Source organism: Erythrolamprus reginae, chromosome 3 (genome assembly GCF_031021105.1).
Source record: "Erythrolamprus reginae isolate rEryReg1 chromosome 3, rEryReg1.hap1, whole genome shotgun sequence".
Lineage (NCBI taxonomy): Eukaryota > Metazoa > Chordata > Lepidosauria > Squamata > Dipsadidae > Erythrolamprus > Erythrolamprus reginae.
In genome coordinates this window covers 113,401,621-113,426,091 of record NC_091952.1, presented here as the reverse complement: position 1 = coordinate 113,426,091, position 24,471 = coordinate 113,401,621, and the positions used below count along the sequence as shown (strand labels likewise).

The 24,471-nt window shown below is 36.9% G+C and overlaps 1 protein-coding gene across 2 annotated transcripts in view; it reads left to right on the top strand.

Moving 5' to 3' along the window:
* The window catches only part of KIF14 (kinesin family member 14), a 46,857-nt gene that overhangs the window by 8,987 nt on the left and 13,399 nt on the right, over nt 1–24,471 (top strand). For both annotated transcript variants that reach the window (XM_070746393.1, XM_070746392.1), the window contains exons 5-20: nt 1,802–1,900; nt 2,306–2,358; nt 3,212–3,242; nt 4,214–4,321; nt 6,646–6,762; nt 8,890–9,008; nt 13,801–13,973; nt 15,532–15,679; nt 16,446–16,509; nt 16,941–17,125; nt 17,223–17,325; nt 18,090–18,250; nt 18,970–19,117; nt 21,090–21,242; nt 23,193–23,310; nt 24,054–24,144. In XM_070746393.1, the coding sequence (XP_070602494.1) occupies nt 1,802–1,900; nt 2,306–2,358; nt 3,212–3,242; nt 4,214–4,321; nt 6,646–6,762; nt 8,890–9,008; nt 13,801–13,973; nt 15,532–15,679; nt 16,446–16,509; nt 16,941–17,125; nt 17,223–17,325; nt 18,090–18,250; nt 18,970–19,117; nt 21,090–21,242; nt 23,193–23,310; nt 24,054–24,144 (1,871 nt within the window). The remainder of the gene's footprint in view (nt 1–1,801; nt 1,901–2,305; nt 2,359–3,211; nt 3,243–4,213; nt 4,322–6,645; nt 6,763–8,889; nt 9,009–13,800; nt 13,974–15,531; nt 15,680–16,445; nt 16,510–16,940; nt 17,126–17,222; nt 17,326–18,089; nt 18,251–18,969; nt 19,118–21,089; nt 21,243–23,192; nt 23,311–24,053; nt 24,145–24,471) is intronic.

Below are 24,471 nucleotides of genomic sequence, written 5' to 3'. Positions count from 1 at the left end.
TTTCATAATAGTGCTTCAATTGTGATAAGTCTTTCTTAGCTGGGGTAGATAGAAGCTAACATTTATAAAAGTGCATATAAAGATGTGATGCAGGTAAACTTTATGCCATCTGAAGTCTTTTAATATGAAACATAGAACTTAACTTCAGATATATGCTAGGATTTTTAAATTTTAAGTTTGTAGATTTGACACATATTGACAAAAATATATAATCAAAATATATAATATGTCTTTAATATGTAATATGTAATTTCATTTTATTCCTTCAGATGAAGATTTTTATATATTATGCTTTTATTTTATTTTATATTTTATTCATCCAAGATGATATATTGAAACAGTTTTGCCAACATTATAAAGTTGGCTCACCAAGGTCATTGTTTGGCTAATATTGCAGAACAATGTGGCTTTTGTAAAAAATGAACAAAACATGCTTACAACTGTATCATTTTAAACCAGGGGTGTCAAACTCAAAGCCCATGGGCCTGATCCGGCCCATGCGATGCTTAGATTTGGTCTGTAGGGCTGCACTGGAAACAGCGAAGGACTGGGCTATAGTGCCTCTGGCAGCGAAAAAGTCCACCTGGCCTCTCCCTTTCGAGGTCAAACACAACCCTGATGCAGTCTCAGTGAAATTGAGTGACACCTCTGTCTTAAACCATTACTGACTGGAATAGAAAGAAATATTTGAGATAATGAAGCTTGATTATTGTTTATCCTCGAAATTGTTAAGGTTTGCATTTATACATTTGGCCATTCATCCTAATTAAAATATCAGCATATCTTATTTTGGAAAAGGGATTTTAGACTGTAAGATTGGTGTCTTAATCATCTGTAAGCTTTAAGGCATCTATTTTGCCTATGAGGACCAACACCAGCAGATGACATGTCTCCCAAAATCAACACAGACTCTGGAAACATTACACTGGACCGCAAGCATCTTGCAGTGTGTGCCTCTCTATTCTTCCTCCATATTCTGGGTCCTTGGTTTCCAAATGAGATGCAAAAGTTTCCACAGCCTGTGTTGATTTGGGGAGCCATGCCATCTGCTGGTGTTGGTCCACTGTGCTTCATTACGTCCAGGTCAATACAGCTGTCTCTTGGGAGATTTTGGAGCGTTCCATGCTTTTATCTGCACACGAGCTTTATGGGGATGGTGACTTAAATTTTCCAGCAGGGCTTGGCACCTGCCCACACTGCCCAAAGCACCAAAACCTGCTTCAGTGACAGTGGGATTACTGTCCTGGATTGACCAGTAAACTCACCTAACCTGAACCCCATAGAGAATCTATGGGCATTGCCAAGAGAAAGATGACACGGAACAATGCAGAAGAGCTGAAGGCCGCTACTGAAGTATCCTGGTCTTTCATAACACTTCAAGCAGTGCCACAGGCTAATAGCATCCATGCCATGCCGCATTGAGGCAGCAATTGCTGCAAAAGGAGCCCACATGAAGAACTGAGTACATATGCATACTTATACTTTTCAGAAGTCCAATATTGTTCTATGTACAATCCTTTTTTTTAATTGATCGCATGTAATATTCTAATTTTCTGAGGTGGGGGATTTGGGGTTTTCATGAACTGTACCACATTATCATCACAATATTACACAACACTTGAACTATCTTGCCTTACATGTTATGAATATCTCTTATATATTAAGTGTCACCTTTTAAGTTACATTACTGAAATAAATGAATGTTTGCGCAATATTCTAATTTTTCAAGTTTCACCTGTAGTCAGCTTTATTTTCCCAGAATATTTAACCAGCCATCAAACCTTTTTCTTCTTATTATTAGAGTACTTACCACCTTGAAATCAGCTACTTTGAAGTCTATAATGAAAAAATTCACGATTTGCTTATCTTCAGAGCTGAAAATGGAGAGAAAAAACATCCTGTAAGTTAAAGTGTTAATTTTAAATAACTAGTCTGGGTTATTTTGTTCTATTCTGCTTTAACTCTTACTTTTAAATCTCTTAAAGCTTAATTTGCATGCTGTTTTGCCTGATACAATTCTTACAGTGAAGTATATTAGTCTTCGGAGAGGGGTGGCAAACAAATCTAATAAATTATTATTATTATTATTATTAATTTATTTTTCATAGTTTATAAATAAAATGTAAAGTGAAACAGTGTTTTTGAGAATTTTCACATTTTTATTGTGTTTCAGTGAGATCTTAATGTTGTACACTGCCTGTATGTGAACTAGGTGGCCACATATTTTTTTTGGTAAATAACTAAAAATAATTAATTATTTTAAAACATTTACATTACTAATCAGCATTTTCTTCTTAATTAAAAGCTTCGTGTAAGAGAACATCCAGTCTTTGGGCCATATGTGGAAGACCTGACAGCGTAAGGGATTATCCAATGATGCCTTTTCTCTGATAGAATGGTATCTGCCAGGAGAAGTTATTTTTTCTTCCAGTCTACCTGTTTTCTTCAAATCTGATTTTGAACTGGTTTAGGGAATATAAGCTATAAGGAGGGGACTTAGAATTGATAGGAAGTTTGATTGTGCAAAGAGGAAGTCAATACATTTTACTTTCTGAATTTTTCTATGAGTCCTGGATGCCTGGGTGCAATAAACTGCAGCTTTATTTGATGGTGCCAAATATAACAAGAAGTCTACCCTTATTTCTTAGCTGTTGTAAATAATAAAATTCAGTATTCAACTAATTAAATTTCCTGTGGATATTCTTCTTTCTTTCATTAACTTCCTTCTCTTTTCAAGACTTCATTTTATTTTACCCACTGATCTTTGGAGTCTTGTTTCCAAATTGATACCTATTATTTAGACTTCTAATATAATACATACATACATCTTGATTCTCCTTAACTTGGTATCTTGATTGGTTTTTCAGATTCAATCTACTAATGTGGATTCTCCTCCTTAGTCAATTGTTAACTCTAGTCTAGTCCAGCATTTTACTTTGTTTTTCTACTTAGGGGATAGATTGCAAATATTTAACTTGTAATACCATTTAAATGGTTCTTGTGGCCAAACAAGCAAGTAAAAAATAAACTTCTCTGTGAACTTTTGTAAGTTATAAGCAAGTATGCCAGTATGTGTTTATTTTTCTGTATTATATCTGTATAATAATACTACATTATACTATTAGAACTAAGAAATAGAATTTAAGCAGATTGTTTCATATGTGTTAACATTCATTTTTCTGACTAGATAAAATTCTCCCTTTCCTTTTAGGAATGCTGTTAGTTCTTACTCAGATATCCAGGTAAAATATTGTTATTTAAATATAAATCATGAATCTTTCAATAGAATGTGTAAAGATATAATCATTAATTATTGTAAAGAATAGAGTAATGGAGAGAGAGTATGTTACATTATACTGACTTTTGTGTGGTATTAAAATATTTGAACTAGTAATATGTACTGGCATCTTAGTAGAAAGTTCCATGCATTGTCAGTATTTTTAATTCATTTTCTTTACAAACTCAGCAACATTTTTGAATTTGAGAAAGACTCTGTTTTTTATCTCAATACTGTATAATTTTAAGAGGAAACTCTTCAAAGAAGAAGTAACAGATGGCAAACCTAAAATACAAATGCTAACCAATTCTCGAATAAATACTTATGAGCTAATTTTAGAGGTGCAGTTCAAAGATTATTTGGGCAAGCAATTCCGCTTGTTTCTTCTGTATATATAAAAGAGGATATGGAAGCCTTTTAAAAAAACCAATGACACTTTTTGCTTCCCTGTTTACCCTCCATGATAAGATCATTCATTCTGTACCAAAATTAGTAATTTGTTATTATCATTATACTTCTGATATGTAAAGTTGGAACCAAGCAACATGGGCCTGGGGAAGAGTGAATAGCTAGAAGATTGTGGAAAGCTTCACTTTGATGTGTAGACCAATTGAAAGCTTGGGAAGACAGCAGAACTCAACTGAAGAGGGAAAGGCAATTTGAACTATTAGACTGAGTGATAGGTTTCACAACCTATCACAACAAGATGATATTGAACTTATGCTAGATAGAGATGATTTAGGTACCTGTTTTCCAAATAAATGCTTTTAAAATTTGAATATTTTATTAGATTAAAAGTTACTTATTTATGATAGCTATGTTCTATGTGTAGGTTACATCTGTTTTATTCATATTAGATGTTCTCATGCTTACTTTAAAGTAGTAATGGGATACAAAATGCTTTTTAAACATTTGCACCTATTGTCTTTTCATCAGAATTGGCTCCAGCTAGGAAATAAGCATAGAGCTACTGCTGCTACTGGCATGAATGACAAGAGTTCTCGCTCTCACTCTGTTTTCACGTTGGTGATGACACAAACCAAGGTATTATGAGGACTGTCTTAAGAGGTTGTGTACATTTGCTGGTGATGGCTTTATCATAAGATGTGAAGGAGATTTGTTTTTTTTTAAATATAGAAATAGTATTCTGATAGCTGAAAATGCAAAGACGCTGCAAGCTCTAATAATAAAAGTCAGGGAACACAGTTCAAATAAATTGGGATTAAAATTAAATATAAAGTGTTCTGTCTGGGTCACTCCACAAGCCAATACCAACCCAAAAAGAGAAGCCAGACACACTGGTAAAAGGCAAAGGCAGTTTTATAAAATTCAAGAAAAACACAGGTAACAGAAAATGTCCTTACAAACAGGAAAATGCTGTATCTTCAGATATATCCACGAAGGCAAAAGTCCATGCAGCAATACAGAATTCTTGCTGTCAAGCCGAGGCTGTAGATAGCAGACCTACACCTCCCACGGGTCTTCCAAAGCTGCTGGGCCACAAGCCAGGAACAGAGACACCGAGAAACAAGACAGGATAACGCAACTCCAAACTGATAACACTCCACATGGCTTCAAGGGCTTGCCTGCCTTTTAAACCCTGCTAAGGAGGACCACACCCAAACCCAGCTGTTCCTAATTCAGTGCTGATAATACTTCTTTAATTGCTCCTTTCTTTGATCTGACCGTCTCTGTCGCATGTCAATGACGGCTTGAGCTTCATCACCTAATGACTCCAAACTACTGGCTGGGGAGAGCCCCCCCCTCCCTGGGGCTCTCATGCTGTTCTCCTTCATCCCATTCCTGATTTTCCTCTCCCCCGTCCGACTGTTCAGCCCCCTCTTCTTTGCTGTCATCCTCCTCCGGGCATGGAGCCAGCAGAGACACAGCCGGTCCCTGAGCAGCCTCAGGCTGAACCACAACATAAAGAATATCCGTGAAAGGTATAACAGCCAACTTTAGAACTGACAATGAAGATAAAGTGGTTCTTTGATAGGTAGACAAAAATGCCGAATTCAGTCTGAACAACTGGCTGACAGTGACAAACTATGCTAGTAGCTTTAGTAGTTAGTAGGCATCCAAATACAGGTAACTATTGTAATTTCCCCAAGAGTCTATGGAGGAACCTTCATTTTTAAAAGTTGTTCAAAGACCACCAGTAAGGGCCCATTCTAATTGCTAACAGTTTCACTGATGAAAAAGCAGCATATTCTGGCTTCAGCATCTCTCATTTAATGAAATAATGATGAGCAACTTTTACTCATGCTAGGTTGGTTCCCCCAAATTTCTCTACTTCCTGCTTACTTGTCCCCATCTCACTTCATTTCAGATGGATTCCTTGATACAAAGAGTGACTTTTCTGGGTGTGTGGGCAGGTGCAGTAAATAAATTATAGGAAACTTAATGATTAGTTAGAATTTCAACGGAGCAGCCAAATCATAAGTATATCCCTTTGCCACCCTATATTGTCTCAAGGAATACAGGTAGTTCTCAGCTTACAACTGCAATTGAGCCTGGAATTATGATTGTAAATCATGTCATGTTAGTGACCTGGTTTCATGACATTTTTTGCTGTGGTCATTAAGTGAATCTTAATGGTCACTAAATGAATCCACTATCTTTAAGAAATGAGATGATTATTAAGGGAATCCGTTGTCTGCAATGGGCTTTATTTTTATCAGAAACACCTGTTTGGGTTAAAAGTGAGTTAAAAATATTAAAAGAAAAGAAAAACCTGTTTACTTTTGGAAGAGCTACTTGCAGTCACTGCTGTCTGTCCACCATCTTAGCTTTGCCCTATCCCTGGAAATCTAGATGAAAAATACCTATTTTAACAGGGTTCTCCAAAATTTCAAACAGTCATTAAGTGATTAGTTATAAATTGTGTGAAAGCGCTCCCTGTCATTATCTTGGTCAGGAAATGATTTTGAGGGATGACAAAAACGGGCATGAAGTATGCCTTCCCTAAGAAGCAGGATTCTCAACCTTTCCTGATCAAAATTATTTTGGCTACAAAGAAAGCCTGCCCTTTTGATGGATTATGACCGAAAATGAAAACTGCTTCCTCTTGAATTTTCAGAATCCTCATTTGTCTTGAGCACTGTCCTCTTTAACCTACAGAAGACTTGGTAATCGTTCCTATTTAGTAGGTATCAAGAAAACTGGTCTCTGATTTTAGCAGTAGATTTTTCTTTCTATCCTTTCATTTTAAATGTGCTGGCAGCATTTATTGGCTATGCATGTTATTACTATTAAAATTTTAAGTGTTGCAGAGCCACACTGTATGAAGGAGGAGATCTTTCTATATTTGTTATAAATATGTAAACTGATTGCTATGGGGAATATAATGATTTATTTATTTGTTTTAGACAGAGATTGTGGAAAAGAATGAATATGAACACAGAATCATTAGTCGTGTCAATCTAATAGACTTAGCAGGCAGTGAACGCTGCTCTAAAGGTCAAACCAGTGGAGAAAGATTGAAGGTAAAATGCATACATAGGCAGTTTTCTAATGAAAGTGCTTGCTGATCTATTTGTTTGTCTCATTCTCCATACCAAACAGATATGCTGCTGCAGATTTTAAATGTTGATGGATTTAATTTCAAAACACATAGCACATGCGATCATTTATAAGAATTTGATCACCTAATTATCCATACAACTTATAATTATCCATACACTGTTGTGAGCCGCCCCGAGTCTATGGAGAGGGGCGGCATACAAATCTAATTAATAATAATAATAATAATAATAATAATAATAATAATAATAATAATAGTAAAACAAGCAGAAATCAGTTTATTGCAGTCTTAGATCAATACAAGAAGTTCATGAGTGATCTGAGCAGTTATAAATCTCTCTTATAAAACAGTAAATAGAATTTGAAACAAAATTAAAATGCGTTTATAAAACAATATGACTATAATCTGAGTCAATTCCAAAAGGAGCAACCTATGTCTAGCTATAAATGAGTTATTAACATGCACAAAATAAATATATCAACAATAAATTGTGAGTCTAAAACAATAGCATCAATTCCCTCAAATTGCATATGTTCACAGTAAGAACCAATAATATCAAGTCGACAACATCAAAATACACTTATTAATCAGCATCACTATACAAGTAGTCTTTAACAAATGACTGGTTGTTTAGCGATCTTTTGAAGTTATGAATGATCTCCCAAGGAATACTTATGACCAGATTATGAAGTTGTGACTACTCCTGTGGGCATGTGGCTGAATTTTGGGTGACTCACATTTATGGCTATTTGCAGTACCCAAGTCACATGACCATGTTTTACAATGTTTTTGCGGAAAACTTGCATTTACTTCCATTTTGTATCACATTTGGCTCATAACAAATAATATGTTCATTTAATAATTACCACAAAAAAGGTCAGAAAATTGTGTCAGTCACATGGGTGACCCGCTTTATGACCATCAGAACTTGCGACTGTGATTGATTGATTGGACTTATATGCCGCCCTTCTCCGAGGACTCAGGGCAGCTCATAACATATAAAAATAACATATAAAAATTCTGAAGTCCAATATTTAAAACAATCTAAAACCCCCAAATTTAAAATCATACAGCCCTACTCACTCACACCACAGTTTTACTAAAGATAGGGGCAAGATGTTAAAGTTCAGCGGCTAGGAAAGGTAAGTTTTCAAAGCCTTCTGAAAGGCCAGGAGGGTGGGAATGGTACGAATCTCTGGAGGGAGAAGGTTTTTTTAATCAACCACAGAAGGATGGAAGGCTGAATCAACTTTGAGCCAGTCAGGATCAAACTCTAGGCTGTGGGCAGAGTTTGCCTGCAATATTGCATTCTAATCACTGTGCTACCAGACCTCATGGACGTATCTTGACATCATCATTTTATTATGTTTTTCTGAATACGATTTGATTTGTCTGAATATGTCTAGGTGTACAGTGTTCCCTCGATTTTCGCAGGTTCGAACTTCGTGAAAAGTTTATACCACGGTTTTTCAAAAATATTAATTAAAAAATACTTTGCGGTTTCCCCCCCTATACCACGGTTTTTCCTGCCAGATGACGTCATATGTCATCACCAAACGTTCGTCCACCTTTAATAAATATTTTTTTAAAATAAACTTTAATAAATAAACATGGTGAGTAATAATCTAAAGGGTTGCTAAGGGAATGGGAAATTGCAATTTAGGGGTTTAAAGTGTTAAGGAATGGCTTGTGATACTGTTCATAGCCAAAAATAGTGTATTTACTTTCACATCTCTACTTCGCGGAAATTCAACTTTCGCGGGCGGTCTCGGAACGCATCCCCCGCGAAAATCGAGGGAATACTGTATACCTTTGACTTTTGAGATCAGTTGAAAATTGAGAGTAGAAAGCAGTTGTATTATATCTTAACTATTTGTCCATGGTATTCAGTGCCATGTGATTGGGTTGCAATGTCCAAAGCTCCCAACTGGCTTTTACAATGTGGATTGGGAGCCCTGGGCATACTAGTCCCAACAAAGCTGCAGGGCACCAGGCTGGACAAGGTTGTTCTGTAATATTACGGTGTTGAAAATCTTCCATGGGAAATCAGGATTTTAAATGTATTAATGTTACTTTTTAATCAATACAGGAAGGAGCAAGCATAAACAAATCCTTGTTAACTCTGGGGAAAGTTATTTCTGCATTATCTGAACAAAATCAAAGTAGGAGGAAGTTATTTGTTCCATACCGTGACTCTGTTCTTACATGGTACGTACCTACTTTTAAGAACTATAAGATAAACTTTGATTCTTGTTTGGCATTTGTCCTGCTCAATTATTACAAGAATAGGCAGGCTGATAGTAAATATTAGAACTACGGGTCGTTTTTAACTTACACCAATTTATCTATCTATCTATCTATCTATCTATCTATCTATCTATCTATCTATCTATCTATCTATCCATCTATCCATCTATCCATCTATCCATTTATCTATTCGATTTTTATGCCGCCCTTCTCCTTAGACTCAGGGCGGCTTACAACATGTTAGCAATAGCACTTTTTTAACAGAGCTAAGCTATTGCCCCCACAACCCGGATCCTCATTTTACCCATCTCGGAAGGATGGAAGCCGGTGATGAGATTTGAACCGCTGACCTTCAGATCTACAAGTCAGCTTCAGTGGCCTGCAGTACAGCACTCTACCTGCTGCGCCACCCCGGCTCATTAGTTCCTTTAGTGACCAGTTGAAGTTACAACGGCGCTGAAAAAAGTGACTGTTTATATTATCTTCACACTTATGACAGTTCAACATTCCCATGGTCGCATGATCAAAATTTAGATACTTGACAGCTAACTCATCTTTATGACGATTGCGGTGTTCCAGAATCATGTGGTCCCTTTTTGCAACCTTCTGACAAGTAAAGTCAATGGGGAAGCCAGATTCACTTTAACAACTGTGGCAAGAAAGGTGGTAAAATGGGGCAACATTTCCTTAACAACTGTCTCACTTAGCAACAGAAATTATGGGCTCAATTGTGGTGGTGAGTTGAGGACGACCTGTATATCTTTGTCTCTGATTGCATTCTATCCATTGTAGCAAAGTAACTTCTATCTTTCTGCCAGTGTATTTAAATTCCTTCGTCTTTCCAGAAAGCAAAATATATGATGCTACCAAGCTCATCATATTTTTTTCTTTTTCTTTTTTAAGTCGTTATGTCAGCCAAACACTCACCAGCTTCTGTACTTCTCCCTCTCTCTCCAGCACTTGTGCTTCAATCTTGTTTCTCAGGTGACCCAATCTCTTCAGTCTATTGGTCCTTTGTGGCCGCCACAGATAAGACAACAGCAGGTCATTTTCCGCAGCCGCTGGCAAGAGGCTAGCGTCAGTTCCCTGGGGGGTTTGCTATCCCCTCCCCTCTGTCCACCGACAGGTGCCTCTCTTTATCCCCGCCCCTCCAGGGTGGTTCTGTCTGGTACTGACTTGTATCAGGTCTCTAGGCGCCTGGGATTTGGCCTTCCCCCGTGGAGCACAGGGAACTCCATGCCGCTATGGTATTGGCACACCCCTCCCCCGTTCATCATATTTTGAGTCCTATATTTTGTCAAAAGGGTGGAGTTTGGGTTCCTAATAACAATCTTATGCCTACCTACTCATCCTTTGCTTACTTATTTGGGACTTATGTGTCAGACAACACATGTAGGATTCCATTGTCCCTTTTAATATTTTAATAATTTTTCTCAATTTAAGGGTTTCACCAGAGGCAATGAATCTATGTTTGTAAAAGAGAATAAGATCAGAGAAAAAAACCTTGCTTCAACAAGTTTGTTTTAAAGGCTTTTATATCTCATGTAAATTGTACAATGTTAAATGAATCTAAGAGTTCATTTAACATCTGAGATGAGCTTAAAATTCAAAAATTTTAAGGACTTCAGCAAAGCCTTTGATACGGTTCCACATAAAGAGCTGATAGATAAATTAGTGAAGATTGGACTTAATCCCTGGATAGTTCAATGGATTTGCAGCTTGCTGAAGCGTAGACATCAAAGAGTTATTGTTAATGGCGAGTATTCTGAGCAGAGTCAGGTTACAAGCGGTGTGCCACAAGGGTCTGTTCTGGGTCCTATTCTTTTTAATATGTTTGTGAGTGACATAGGGGAAGGTTCGGTAGGGAAGGTTTGCCTATTTGCCGATGACTCTAAAGTGTGCAATAGGGTTGATATTCCTGGAGGCGTCTGTAATATGGTAAATGATTTAGCTTTACTAGATAAATGGTCAAAGCAATGGAAACTGCAGTTTAATGTTTCCAAATGTAAAATAATGCACTTGGGGAAAAGGAATCCTCAATCTGAGTATTGTATTGGCAGTTCTGTGTTAGCAAATACTTCAAAAGAAAAGGATTTAGGGGTAGTGATTTCTGACAGTCTCAAAATGGGTGAACAGTGCAGTCAGGCGGTAGGGAAAGCAAGTAGGATGCTTGGCTGCATAGCTAGAGGTATAACAAGCAGGAAGAGGGAGATTATGATCCCGCTATATAGAATGCTGGTGAGACCACATTTGGAATACTGTGTTCAGTTCTGGAGACCTCACCTACAAAAAGATATTGACAAAATTGAACGGGTCCAAAGACGGGCTACAAGAATGGTGGAAGGCCTTAAGCATAAAACGTATCAGAAAAGACTTAATGAACTCAATCTGTATAGTCTGGAGGACAGAAGGAAAAGGGGGGACATGATCGAAACATTTAAATATATTAAAGGGTTAAATAAGGTCCAGGAGGGAAGTGTTTTTAATAGGAAAGTACACACAAGAACAAGGGGACACAATCTGAAGTTAGTTGGGGGAAAGATCAAGAGCAACATGAGAAAATATTATTTTACTGAAAGAGTAGTAGATCCTTGGAACAAACTTCCAGCAGACGTGGTAGATAAATCCACAGTAACTGAATTTAAACATGCCTGGGATAAACATATATCCATCCTAAGATAAAATACAGAAAATAGTATAAGGGCAGACTCGATGGGCCATGAGGTCTTTTTCTGCCGTCAGACTTCTATGTTTCTATGTTTCTAAAATAAAATGGACCAGTTTAAGACTGAAGCTAATATGTATTTATAAGGATTTCTATACTAACATAGCTTTTTAAGTTTTTCAGAAAGAATTGGAATGCAAAAAAGTACAGTTGGCATCTCATATGTATTTTATTTAATCTGCATTGATTATATATAAACCTGGATAAAAATGAATAATACCTTAATATTTGTTAGATAGAAGGCAATGCTTCAAGCCCTTCAATCCCAGAAGCTCATTTCAGTAGCTTCCAAAGCCAAATTAGAAACTTCTTTTTAACTAGTGTCCCAGCCATGCTATTATTGAAAGCCTGCAATATGTTGAGTATAAGGGTAAGAATGATAATTCTGCTTATTTGTCTAAGTCACTCTTTCTTTTCCTGTGCCAAGGTGTGTGTGAATTTAGTAGAGAATGTCTATTTTGTAGGAGCAAATGCAACGCTGTTTGTCAAATAAATCTATAATTTATTTGTAATCCTAACGTGGCATCATAAACCTAGTGAAATGCCTCTAACTATTAACATTGCTTTTCCTTTACTAGTTCTTACAGTGATAAAAGGAAAAATATACCAGAGAAATACAGTGGTACCTCATCATGCGAACTTAATTGGTTCCAGGAGGAGGTTCGTAAGGTGAAAAGTTCGTAAGATGAAACAATGTTTCCCGTAGGAATCAATGTAAAAGCAAATAATGTGTGCAAATCCTTCAGGAAAATCCCAAACTTTAGAAGGGAGGCGAACAGAGGGCAGGGAGGAGCAGCTAAAGGGGGCGGGTGGAAGAAGCAAGGCTAGGCTAAAGGGTGAGTGGGAAGGAAGAAAGGCAAGGGGGCGCCCCTCCCTTTTCTTTATTCAAAAGCCACCCTTTCAGTGCCTTTGCAAGCATGTTGTTCTCTGAAACATCTTTCCTCCAAGCTGCCCCTCCCTTTTCTTTCTTAAAAAGCCACCGTTTCAGTGCCTTTGCAAGCATGTTGTTCTCTGCAACATCTTTCCTCCAAGCTGCCCCTCCCTTTTCTTTCTTAAAAAGACACCCTTTCAGTGCCTTTGCAAGCACGTTGTTCTCTGCAACATCTTTCCTCCAAGCTGCCCCTCCCTTTTCTTTATTCAAAAGCCACCGTTTCAGTGCCTTTGCAAGCATGTTGTTCTCTGCAACATCTTTCCTCCAAGCTGCCCCTCCCTTTTCTTTCTTAAAAAGACACCCTTTCAGTGCCTTTGCAAGCACGTTGTTCTCTGCAAAATCTTTCCTACTCCAAGCAGCCCCTCCCTTTTCTTTCTTCAAAAAAGGGGGAAAAAAGAAACCCCTTCATCCCAGCAGCAGCTGCTTGGGTTGGTAAGGTGAAAATAGTTCGGAAGAAGAGGCAAAATAATCTTAAACACCGGGTTCGTATCTTGAAAAGTTCGTTAGAAGAGGCGTTCGTAAGATGAGGTACCACTGTATATACAAATTACAATTAGTTGCTTAGTGACTGGCCCAGTTCTGAAATTCTGACAACTGCCCTCCCTATATAGATGTGATCGCATGTTAGATGCTGGGCTGTGTTTATGGCTGTTCATTTCCAGTTTATGGTTCACTTAACAACTGCCACATTCATTTTCAATGACCAGTGCCAGAAGGCTTGTTGGTGACATGGATGATCTGTTTTATAACAATGATGACATACAATCATAACGAGCATTATGATCATCGGCCAAGGACTATCTGTAATGTTAAAAAAAACCTGTGGACACTTGTCCCGTTTGAAGTTTAAGTGGAGAACAGGATACCCCAGAAAGATTTTGCAGTTCTCCTGATCCTAGTCAATGATCAAACTTTGAAGATCAAAGAAGGCAGATGGTATTGATTTGATTGGTGGACTGGTGCATGGATCTGATCCCATGAGTGGAAGAAATCTGTTGGCTTTGCCTTAACTAGATCGATTTTAACTATTGTTATTGTCCCCGTTTACAACCGCAGACAATACACACATTTGTGACTTTATTCTCTTTTAACCAAAGGCTGCTAAAGGAAAGTCTAGGTGGAAATTCAAAAACTTCTATGATTGCCACCATCAGCCCGGCTGCCAGCAATGTAGAAGAAACCCTCAGTACTCTTCGATATGCTAAGCAAGCTTGTTTCATCATCAACACTGCCAAAGTGAATGAAGATATGAATATGAAATTAATTCAGGGTAAGAATGATAATTCTGCTTATTTGTCTAAGTCACTCTTTCTTTTCCTGTGCCAAGGTGTGTGTGAATTTAGTAGAGAATGTCTATGTTGTAGGAGCAATTTGAAATTGAAATTCATTAAACAAAGCTTGTTAACTATTGAACAAAAAAGTTAAAAATCGCTGAACTTGCAAACTAGACCTTGTTTGATGGCAAAATTACTTGAATGCATTGATGATTCCTAAATTTAAGATTATAGTTTCTTCTTTAGAACCCAACCAAGTTTTACGTTTTAGAGTCTTAATATGAATTATATCTGAATTTTATATTTTCTTAAAATGCCAGTTTTGTTTGATTAAATGTGATACATTTAAATCCAAAGGTTTCCTTATGTAGCTCAAATAGGTATACATGGGGACCTCCCCTTATTTTATCTCCGTAAAAACAATTGTTTAAAATAAACTGGGGTGAGACAACGTTATGGTCCAAAATCATCCAATTAATGGTCAAGTTTGGACTGAACCTTTACCTCCCTGATACTGTCTAGTGTCCTACACTGACTATTCTAAACTAAATTAACATTTATTTTAGAAAACCACATTTAAGGCTCACCACATTCAAGGTTGACTCAGCCTTCCATCTTTCCGAGGTGGGTAAAATGAGGACCCGGATTGTGGGGGCAATATGCTGGCTTTGCTAAAAAGTGCTATTGCTAAGCTGCCCAGAGTCTAAGGAGAAGGGCAGCATAAAAATAAATAAATAAATAAATAAATAAAGAAAGAAAGAAAGAAAGAAAGAAAGAAAGTAAGTTTGAGTTCAACATAATTTTGGGCTGCACATTGTTTCAGATAGAAATGGGGGATTGTAGGTTCCTCATACATTATCTCATATCTGAAATGTGAAGACCCAACACTAATTGCTGCATCTGAAGAAGGCTGATGGGTATCATGCTTTTGGGATAGAGGCACAGTAAATGTGCAGGTTGTCCTCAAATTATGAACACAATTGAGCCCAAATTTTCTGTTGCTAAGTGAGATAGTTATCAAGTGAGTTTTGCTCCATTTTACAACTTTGCTTGCCACAGTAGTTAAGCGAATCACTTCGGTTGTTGAATTAGTAACCCAATTGTTAAGTGAATCTGGCTTTCCTATTGACTTTGCTTGCTAGAAGGTTACAGAAGCTGATTACATGACCCTGGGACCTTGCAAACAAATATGAACCAATGAATATGCCAAGCACTTCAATTTTTTCACCTGACTGTGGCGATGCCATGATTGTGAAAAATGGTTGCAAGTCTCTTTTTCAGGCCTGTTGTAACTTCGATTGGTCACTAAATGAATGTGAATCGAGGACTCCCTGTATTGTAGCATGTTGGGAGTAATTAATTTATTATGATTCTTACATGAACATAAAATGTCTTTTGCATCTTCAGATCTGCTTTTGAATGCAACCTAATTTTTACACACAACTATTTTTTAAGCAAGATGATACTTTAACCTCTTTCTGAGAAAGATAATCAAAACACTGCTAACACTGCTTTTGTGTAGTTGCTGAGCCTTTTTTTTCTTTTTAAATATAGAATTGAAAGCTGAGATTGAGAAACTGAAATTGGCTCAGAAGAATGTTCAGAATGTTGATCCTGAAAAGCAGAGACTTTACGTGCAGGAAATTACATCTTTGAGAATGAAGCTACACCATCAAGAGTGTGAGATGTCTGAGATGCAAAGGTAATAACGGTCTTACAGGATAATTAATTATAAGGTTGTAATAATGACTTACTGACATTTTAATTGGTAAAGGAAATGATTTCTTCCCCATTTTTTCCCACTGTAAAGTGCAATATATAGCCCCCCCCCAAGAAGAAATGTTAATGAAAAATATTAGTAAGCATGTACACTTCTACAGATACTAGATATGAAGTTTAACAATTGAAATTCATCAGATTTGATTCAGACTACTCATTGCAATTTGATGTGCAAGTCAATGGGATTTTAGAGACAAAATTTAATCTTGCTTCAGCCCATCACTGATATAACTGAACCTTTGTACTTTATTCCAGTAACAATTTGTAATATATTTATATCGTAGGCAGACAGACAGTTATATCTATGGATATTAAAATCAAATTTTATTTGATCTACTTGGCAATTTTAATGCTTGCTTCATTATGTCGATTGGCTATTGCATAGTAAATTGTGTGCATGTTGCATGTACATTGTAGTCCATTTTTTTCACATTATAATTAAATATAAAATATATAATTGCTGATTACATTTTAAATTCCTATATTTTTCCTGGATGGTTGAAATGAATTCTGTCATGAGATTATGCTGCTTTTATTTTTTTAGAGCTATGTTTCCATGATTAACATAGGCACAAAGACTGTTCAGTTGGATTTACACGTTCATTTTTAACTTCTTACCATGGCACTTGTAATATGTTTTAAATTTATTATTTAGTAGTACCAGGTGATACTTTTGCTTTGTGTTAAAGGGCCTGGAAAGAAAAACTTGAACAAGTAGAAAAAAAGAAGTTTGAGGAAACAATGGAACTACAGGTACTATTTTTTGTTACAATTGGTTGCTGTTAATAATCCTGGATAAATTCATTTATCTATAAAAGCTTTTGCTGGCCAGGTGGAGTTCAGATACATTGTCTCACACAGTTCTGAGACATTATTTATACTAAAGTGGGAGTAGAATTTCAATACGTCTAGAACAGTGTTTCCCAACCTTGGCATCTTGAAGAGATCTGGACTTCAACTCCCAGAATTCCCCAGCCAGCGAACGCTGGCTGGGGAATTCTGAGAGTTGAAGTCCAGATCTCCAAGATGCCAAGGTTGGGAAACACTGGTCTAGAAGGTAGAAAATTGCAAAAGACAAGCCTTGTTTTTAAAAGTTACAAATAATATAATAACTCAACTTTTATTAACATACCATTTTCAAATCCTAAATACGAATTGCTCACTTTCTTAATTCTTCGTTTTAGAAAGCCGGCATTACATTCAAGGTGGATAACAGTTTGCCTAATTTGGTTAATCTTAACGAAGATCCTCAACTGTCTGAGATGTTATTGTACATGATTAAGGAAGGAGAAACTACAGTTGGGAAATGCAAGCCAAATTCACGTCACGATATTCAGCTGTCTGGCATCTTAATTGCTGATGATCACTGGTATGTTCCACTGAGTTCGATCAATTTCAAAAGAGCTGACTAATGAATTGCTATTCAGATACATTTACATCTCGATATGTTTTGGTTTTATTTGAAGTATTATCAGACATAAGGATGGAATTGTGAGTATACTTCCTGTTGGAGAAGCAAAGACATATGTTAATGGAGAATGCATTTCAGGATCTACACTACTACAACATGTAAGTTGATAGACATAGTTGTAAATGTGTTGTAAGCCGCTCTGAGTCCTGTTGGGATTGGGCGGCATAGAAGTCAAATGAATGAATGAATGAATGAATGAATTTATTTGCATGTGGTTTTCAAGTTTTAAGTTCATATAGAAACATAGAAGATTGACGGCATAAAAAGACCTCATGGTCCATCTAGTCGGCCCTTATACTATTTCCTGTATTTTATCTTAGGATGGATATATGTTTATCCCATGCATGTTTAAATATAGTTACTGTGGATTTGCCAACCACATCTGCTGGAAGTTTGTTCCCTATACTTCTTTAGAATATATTATCCCTCTATACAGTGAGTCCTTGAATTATACCACAATTGATCCCAAATTTTCCATTGCTGAGTGACAGCTGTTAAGTGAATTTTACCCAATTTTTATGACCTCTCTTAAATCATTGCAGTTGTTAAGTTAGTAATATGGCTGTTAAGTGAATTTGGCTTCCCCATTGTCTTTGTTTGTTAGAAGGGCACAAAAGATGATCACATGACCCTGGTACACTGCAACCATCAAAACTATGGTCAATTGCCAAGCATCTGAATTTTAATCAGGTGCCCATGGGGACATTGCAATGTTGTCAGTGTGTAAAAAATGGTTGTTAGTCAGCTTTTTCAGCAGTGTTGCAACTTTGAGCAGTCACTAAATGAAAGGTTCTAACTCAAAAGTTCTCTGCAGAAATTTTTTATAAGATGATCCTAATTCAATACTATCTGGATTTCCTAGGGTGATCGCATCATTCTTGGAGGTGACCATTATTTCCGATTTAATCATCCAGATGAAGTTCAGAAGATAAAAAGTTTGACTTCCGGGATTTCATTTCCTGAGGAAGGTCCAAAGGACTTTGAATTTGCAAAAAATGAATTGCTGGCTGCTCAACGAGCTCAGTGAGTAATAGCAGATGTTATGCTTTAAATATTTCCTGTATTTTCCCTTGCATACTTTGTTAACTTAGCAACAGTGTTTGCCATTATTATTATTGTTGTTAACCCGGACTACCTGTAATTTAGTTTTTTCATTTGGGTTACGTATGTTGTCTCTTTCCAAACAACAGTAAAATTGAAATTTGAATTAATTATTTCCCAACAGAACTAATTTAGATTAAATTAAAAAGAACTCTAGTTGAAAGGATAAGTAGAAATTCAGTATAACATATTTTAGATTAAACATATTTAATATAGTATAAACACACACACACTACATACATACACATATATACACAAACACGTGTGTGTGTGTGTGTGTGTGTGTGTGTTTATGTTTTTTTCTTTAGAAAAAGTAGGTTAAAGCTACTGCCTTACAGGCAGATTTCCCAGGTTCAAATCCCAGTAAGGTTGTGGCTAGCTGATGAGACAAAATAACTTGAAATAGATCTATACTAGTCTCTCTTCCTTTTCATTATCAGCAAAAATATGTCACACACACATACAAACACACAACACAACACCACACATATACATATACACATTCATTCATTTATTTCCTTTAGAACTTGAAAACAACATTCCTTGTTGGGAATATTCAAAAATTATATTAGATAAATCATTCTTTCATATGTAGCATTTTTTAGATATAAATTGTAGCATTAATTTCAAAATACTTCTAGGCTTGAATCAGAAATAGAAGAAGCACGTCTCAAAGCTAAGGAAGAAATGATGCAAGGGATCCAACTTGCCAAGGAAATGGCTCAGGAAGAACTTAGTGCTCAGCAACAAAATTATGAGACCAAAATAAAATCATTACAAGCGCGACTGGTAGGTCATTACTGATGCTTTTGTAAAGCAATGTCTTAATCTGACATTCGTTAATAAGTGATAAACTTTGAAATGCATGTAAGTTTATGTTTGTGTGTATTCACAAATCTACACTCACAGTACAAGTAAGCCATTTAAAGTAGAAACTATAGTAGAACTAGGTGATGAGTTTGCAAACAAAGTGCAGTACATTTCCCCTCCAAAGCCTCTTTCTTGAAGCTTTGTATCCAGTTGGTATGTAGACTTAGCAGTCAATTTCATTTCTCATTCAGCCGGCCTTTCATCTCTGCAGAGACTGAACTTTTATCCTATAGAGCAGGGATATCCAATCCCTTGTCCTTGGATTGGCACTGGGCCTGTGGCATGCCAGAAACCAGGTTGGGCAAACTAGCAAAGCCCTATCTGCAGTATGCAGGCAGCATGTGTAACCATGCCTCCTCTGATCCATGGAAAAAACTGTCCACAGTACCGGTCCATGATCCCCAAAAGGTTGAGGGGGCACTGCTATAGAGGGTGTTCTGCCGGGCTCTCTGATAGGAGCCTCCCGAAAATTCAAAGGTACAAATTTCAGACACACACATGTTTGAAAATTCAAAACAATGTTCTTTATCACCAAAGTCAAAATAAACTAAGCACTCTTTTTGTATTGCAAAGAGCACTCTTCCCAAAACAATCTGGTAGTCTGTACAATTTCCCTTAAGCAGTCATTAAGTACTTAGCCAGCAGCTGTGGAGAAACTTCACACCCCTTCTTCTTCCAATGAAGGGAGACACACACACACGTTGCTCTGCTTTGGTTTCAAAGGCATGAAAAAGCAACGAAGTCCAGCACACAAGATTCCTGATGAAACTGCAACAGATATTTTTCCATAATGGCCAAACCCACATGCTGCTATTTATAGCAGCAGCCCTAATTACTGGAGCCCTACCCAAACACAGGTGGCCTCCCTTATTTCCTGTAATATGTTCTTACTTGGTCTCTTCTACGCATAATTCTGCGCTTGCGTGGGTCCAAAATGTCATCATCTGAAGCAATAGAAGATAAGGAAGGTTGACTGCCTTGGCTGTGTGCCAAGCCCTCCTCTGCCGAGTCACTCCCACTTTCTTCTTCGTCCGAGGAAACTAAACTCTGCACTGATTCTGTCGGCAATAACACAGGCCTGTGACATGTTGAAATTTCCTCTGCATCCACCTCCCCAACCACAAGAGAGGGGCACCTTCTTATTTGCAGGGGCTCTTTTCCAGCCCAACAGGGTTGTGAAGGGATAGACTTTACTAATGTGCAAAATGTACAAGAAACACCCATGCTTGAAATAACAGATCACTAAAACTCTTTGCTGACGATAAGACATTTGCAGACTGGGAATACATTATCCCATACCTAATAACGCTATAGATAAAGAGGACCACTTGCAACCATTTCTCTGAATGGGTGAGGTTATAAATTATGATATTTTCAGGAGAGAGCTGGATCTTCTTTGTTCAAAATTTCCTGTCACAATTGTTATCTGTGACACAGGGATTTTAGCCCTGAAGCTCTATTGATATTGATGATAATATAAACCCATCTCCACCCAAATGTCTTTAACTTCGCAACAGCTTTTGCCACAGCCAAATAATAAAAGCTGTAAAGTGCTAATTCTCCATCCCATAGTTTCTCATTTTTCTTCAATTGTTGTTCCAGTGTGTCCAAATGCAAGGGCAGTGGGCATTTTTTCTTCCCGTGATAACAATTCAGAGGGATTTGTGCCTCTTTATTTGGCCTTAGTTCTTTGCTAATGACGATAGAACTATTACATAGTATTCAAAAAAGAAATATAGAAAAAGGGGAAAGCTATGCAATAACTGAAGTCTTTTTGTCCATTCCATACGTGTATGGGAAATGATAACATATTATTCATTTTGGGCAGTGGCTTTTATGAAATAAAATATTTATGTTGGTACCTATGATTCAGTCTCCTTTTATTTTTTAGGAAGAAGAATCTCATAGGAAACAATTGCAGGAAATGAACAATCAGGTGGCTGCAAACAAAATTGAGGAACTGGAGAAAGCAAAGCGAGGCCTTGAACTAGAAGTAAGCTTCAACAAGAAGCGATTGGAAATAAAGGCATTGGCTGCCAGAGAGGTAAACAGACTAACTTCATTTGTTAGTAATTTTCTCCAACATCTTCAAGAACATGTGAGTCTCATATGTCCTTGAGTTGATCTCTTCCATGAAATCTATTAGAAATTAACAATATTGCTAGTGTATTATCAAGGCTTAAATTGAGACTCTAAGTCTGCAGTATTAGATATTTAGAGTCATATTATCAGGGATCAAAATTAATGAATTGTTACATTTGCCCAACAAATTGACTCAAAACTTTTTACCACCAGTAAAAAAATCCCCAATGAGATGAGACAATTTGATAGAATGAATACAATCTAAAAATGAACAAGATTCAATGATACAATACAATAAAAGAAAACCTTTGGAAAACTCATGTCTTCAACTTTCCCTTAAAGGACAGCAGGATCAGGGGGATATGAATGGGTAGATGGTACCATTCCTGAGGGCAGGCAACATGATAAAAAACACATTTCCTGAAACTCCTTAATGATGTCCAAAGATGGACCCATTAAAAATTATTTCTTTCTCAAATCAAAGACTCACATCTGTCTTTCAACAGAACTTACATTTAGACTAGGAATAATAACCATAATAAACTTTACAAAGCAGTAAAATTCTTTAGTTTTAGAAATTTGGGGAGCTGGTTAAAGGGCTTCTCAACCCTGATATTCCTCAGTCTCTTGATTGTTGTCAACTGCTTTTCAAGGAGAAATGATGGAAATTGGGAACTACAAATTAAAATTATACAATTCTTTGGATTCAGGAAGGAAGTGATGTTTGGAAGTATGCAGAAGTATCTAGCACTTTTCTAATTTTTTTTAAAGAGCTGGCTCTTTTCCAGGGATCATTTTGCTTCCCATAGCATCTGTGGTGCAATCCCAGAAAAATTTGGTGTAAGGAAATAGAGACAGGTGGTACACATGCCTGACTATCCTCTCTGAAATACCCTTTTGTCTTCACATCTGAACTGGTGTACCACCCGAGGTCTGTTTAGTTATCTGAAGAACGTGTATGGCTGCCTATCTCACATGCTGTTCCTAGGGAGCTCACAGTAGAATAAAATAGAATAGAATTTTATTGGTCAAGTATGATTGGACACACAATCATACTTGATTGGTGCATATGTTCATCAAGAATCATAAGGTACAACACTTAATGATAGTCTGGGAACAAATAAGCAATCGAATTATTATTATCATAATTAGGAATCAGTCAATATAAATTGCAAGTAAGTAATACATTGTAAGTAATTAAAAAAACAACGGCCATACTCTTTCCACTAAGGTTCTCTATAAGTATCTTTAATGCTAAATTAAGACTGCCCTTTCTCAATGCTTTTGGAGAAGAATCAAGCCTGCACAGCCGGTTGGAAGGCTTAAAGGGTAGGCTTAAATCTCAGGTGAGAGGTTATTCCAGAAGGCCAAGTTGGCCATGAAGAAGTCGTGCCTCCAAAGTCCCATTGTGTAACAATATTTTAGGGAAAAGGCCTTGAGTTCACCCATCCTATCTAATGTATTGAGATAGGCAGACATTCTTAGGGAGAGGCAATCCTGCACATCACTTGACCCTGGGTCCTCAGATGGTAGTGTAGTTAAAATCAAGATGGCAGCCACGACAGTGCGATTGAGGCTTCACCCACTATTTTGACTTTTTTACCACACCCTGCAGACACTCCAGTGTACCCACCATCTTTCTATTCATTTATTTTAAAAATAACTCAAGGTGGCAAACATGCAAAATAACTCCCTTCACCTATTTTTCCCACAGCAACATTCCAGTGAGGTGAGGTGAGAGAGTGACTGGCCCAAAGTCACCCAGCTGCTACTAAGGCAGAACTTGAACTCATGGTCTATTGCTTTCTAGCGTGGTGCCTTTATCACTAGGCCAAACTGGCCCTTTGTTAGATTCATCCTCCAGTTTTGAAAGCTTTTACCAAGAAAACTTCCCATCCTGATTTTGTTTTAGGTTTTAGAAGATCACACAGTTCGTCACGTTAAAATTCTTGAAGCTCTGGAGGCCGAGAAGCAGAAAATTGCCCAAGAAGTGGAAGGTCTTCAGCAGAGTCGGGGAAATAGGAATAAAGGTACGGCTATATTATGAAATTTGTTTATCTAATAGTTGCCTATTAATGCATTTATGAGTCTACGGAGAGGGGCGGCATACAAATCTAATAAATAAATAAGTAAGTAAGTAAGTAAGTAAGTAAGTAAGTAAGTAAGTAAGTAAGTAAGTAAGTAAGTAAGTAATAAAATTGTTTTCTTGCAGAACTCTGGAAAGGGCCTATTCTTCTGTTTATAATGGGGAAGACAGAATATAATTTTCTGTCATAATGTCTAGGAATTATGCACTGACTTCAGACTAAAAAAATGTGACTTATGAATGGTCTTCACACTTCACACATTGCAGCATCCGCATGGCCACATGATCAAAATTTGGATGCTTGGCAACTGATGTGTGTTTGTGATGGTTATAATAACCAGAGTTACGTAATCACCATTTGTGACCTTCCCAGCTAGCTTCTGACCAACAAAATGGGGTAAATTGGATTGCTTAGTGGGCACTGATTTGCTTAACATCCATGGCAAAAAAAGGTTATAGAATTGGCTGTAAATCACTTAAAAATTGCTTTGCTTAACTAGTGAAATTCTGGTCTCTGTTGTGGTTATTGTACTGTGTTAGGATCTTTACATTTATTTAAATCCAGAGACATAAAATCTGGAAAAAAATTAAACAAGTTAAACAAATTATATACTGATACTCTTATAAAGAAGAAATTTCCGCTTTAATTTTTAGAATTGCTAAACCTTTTCAAAAAACATTTTGCAGAGCCAAACTGGGATTCTATGAAACTGTCTATGATGCTCAGAGAGGCCAACACAATCAGCAGTAATCTTGGCAAGCACACTGCTTTTTGTAGGTATGTTCTTGACTAAAATATTGGAAGTTGTTCATTGCATACCATTCTGATTACTATAATCTGATGATTGCCTTTAAACAATCAAATTAAAGCCATATTTCAGTGTAGCATTTGTAGTCCAAATAGTTTCTGAAAATGACTTCCAAAAGTCTTTGGCTATTTTTAAAATGCTTCATTCTGAAATTAAGCATTTGGATAATTTGTCACCTTCTCAATCTATAAAATGAAATTCCCTCCCGCCCCCACCAATTGTCAATTATAAAAGGGATGGTGTATCAGATGGTGATTTTTACTTTGTGTTCTGGAAATTAGTTTGTTATGTTCTTT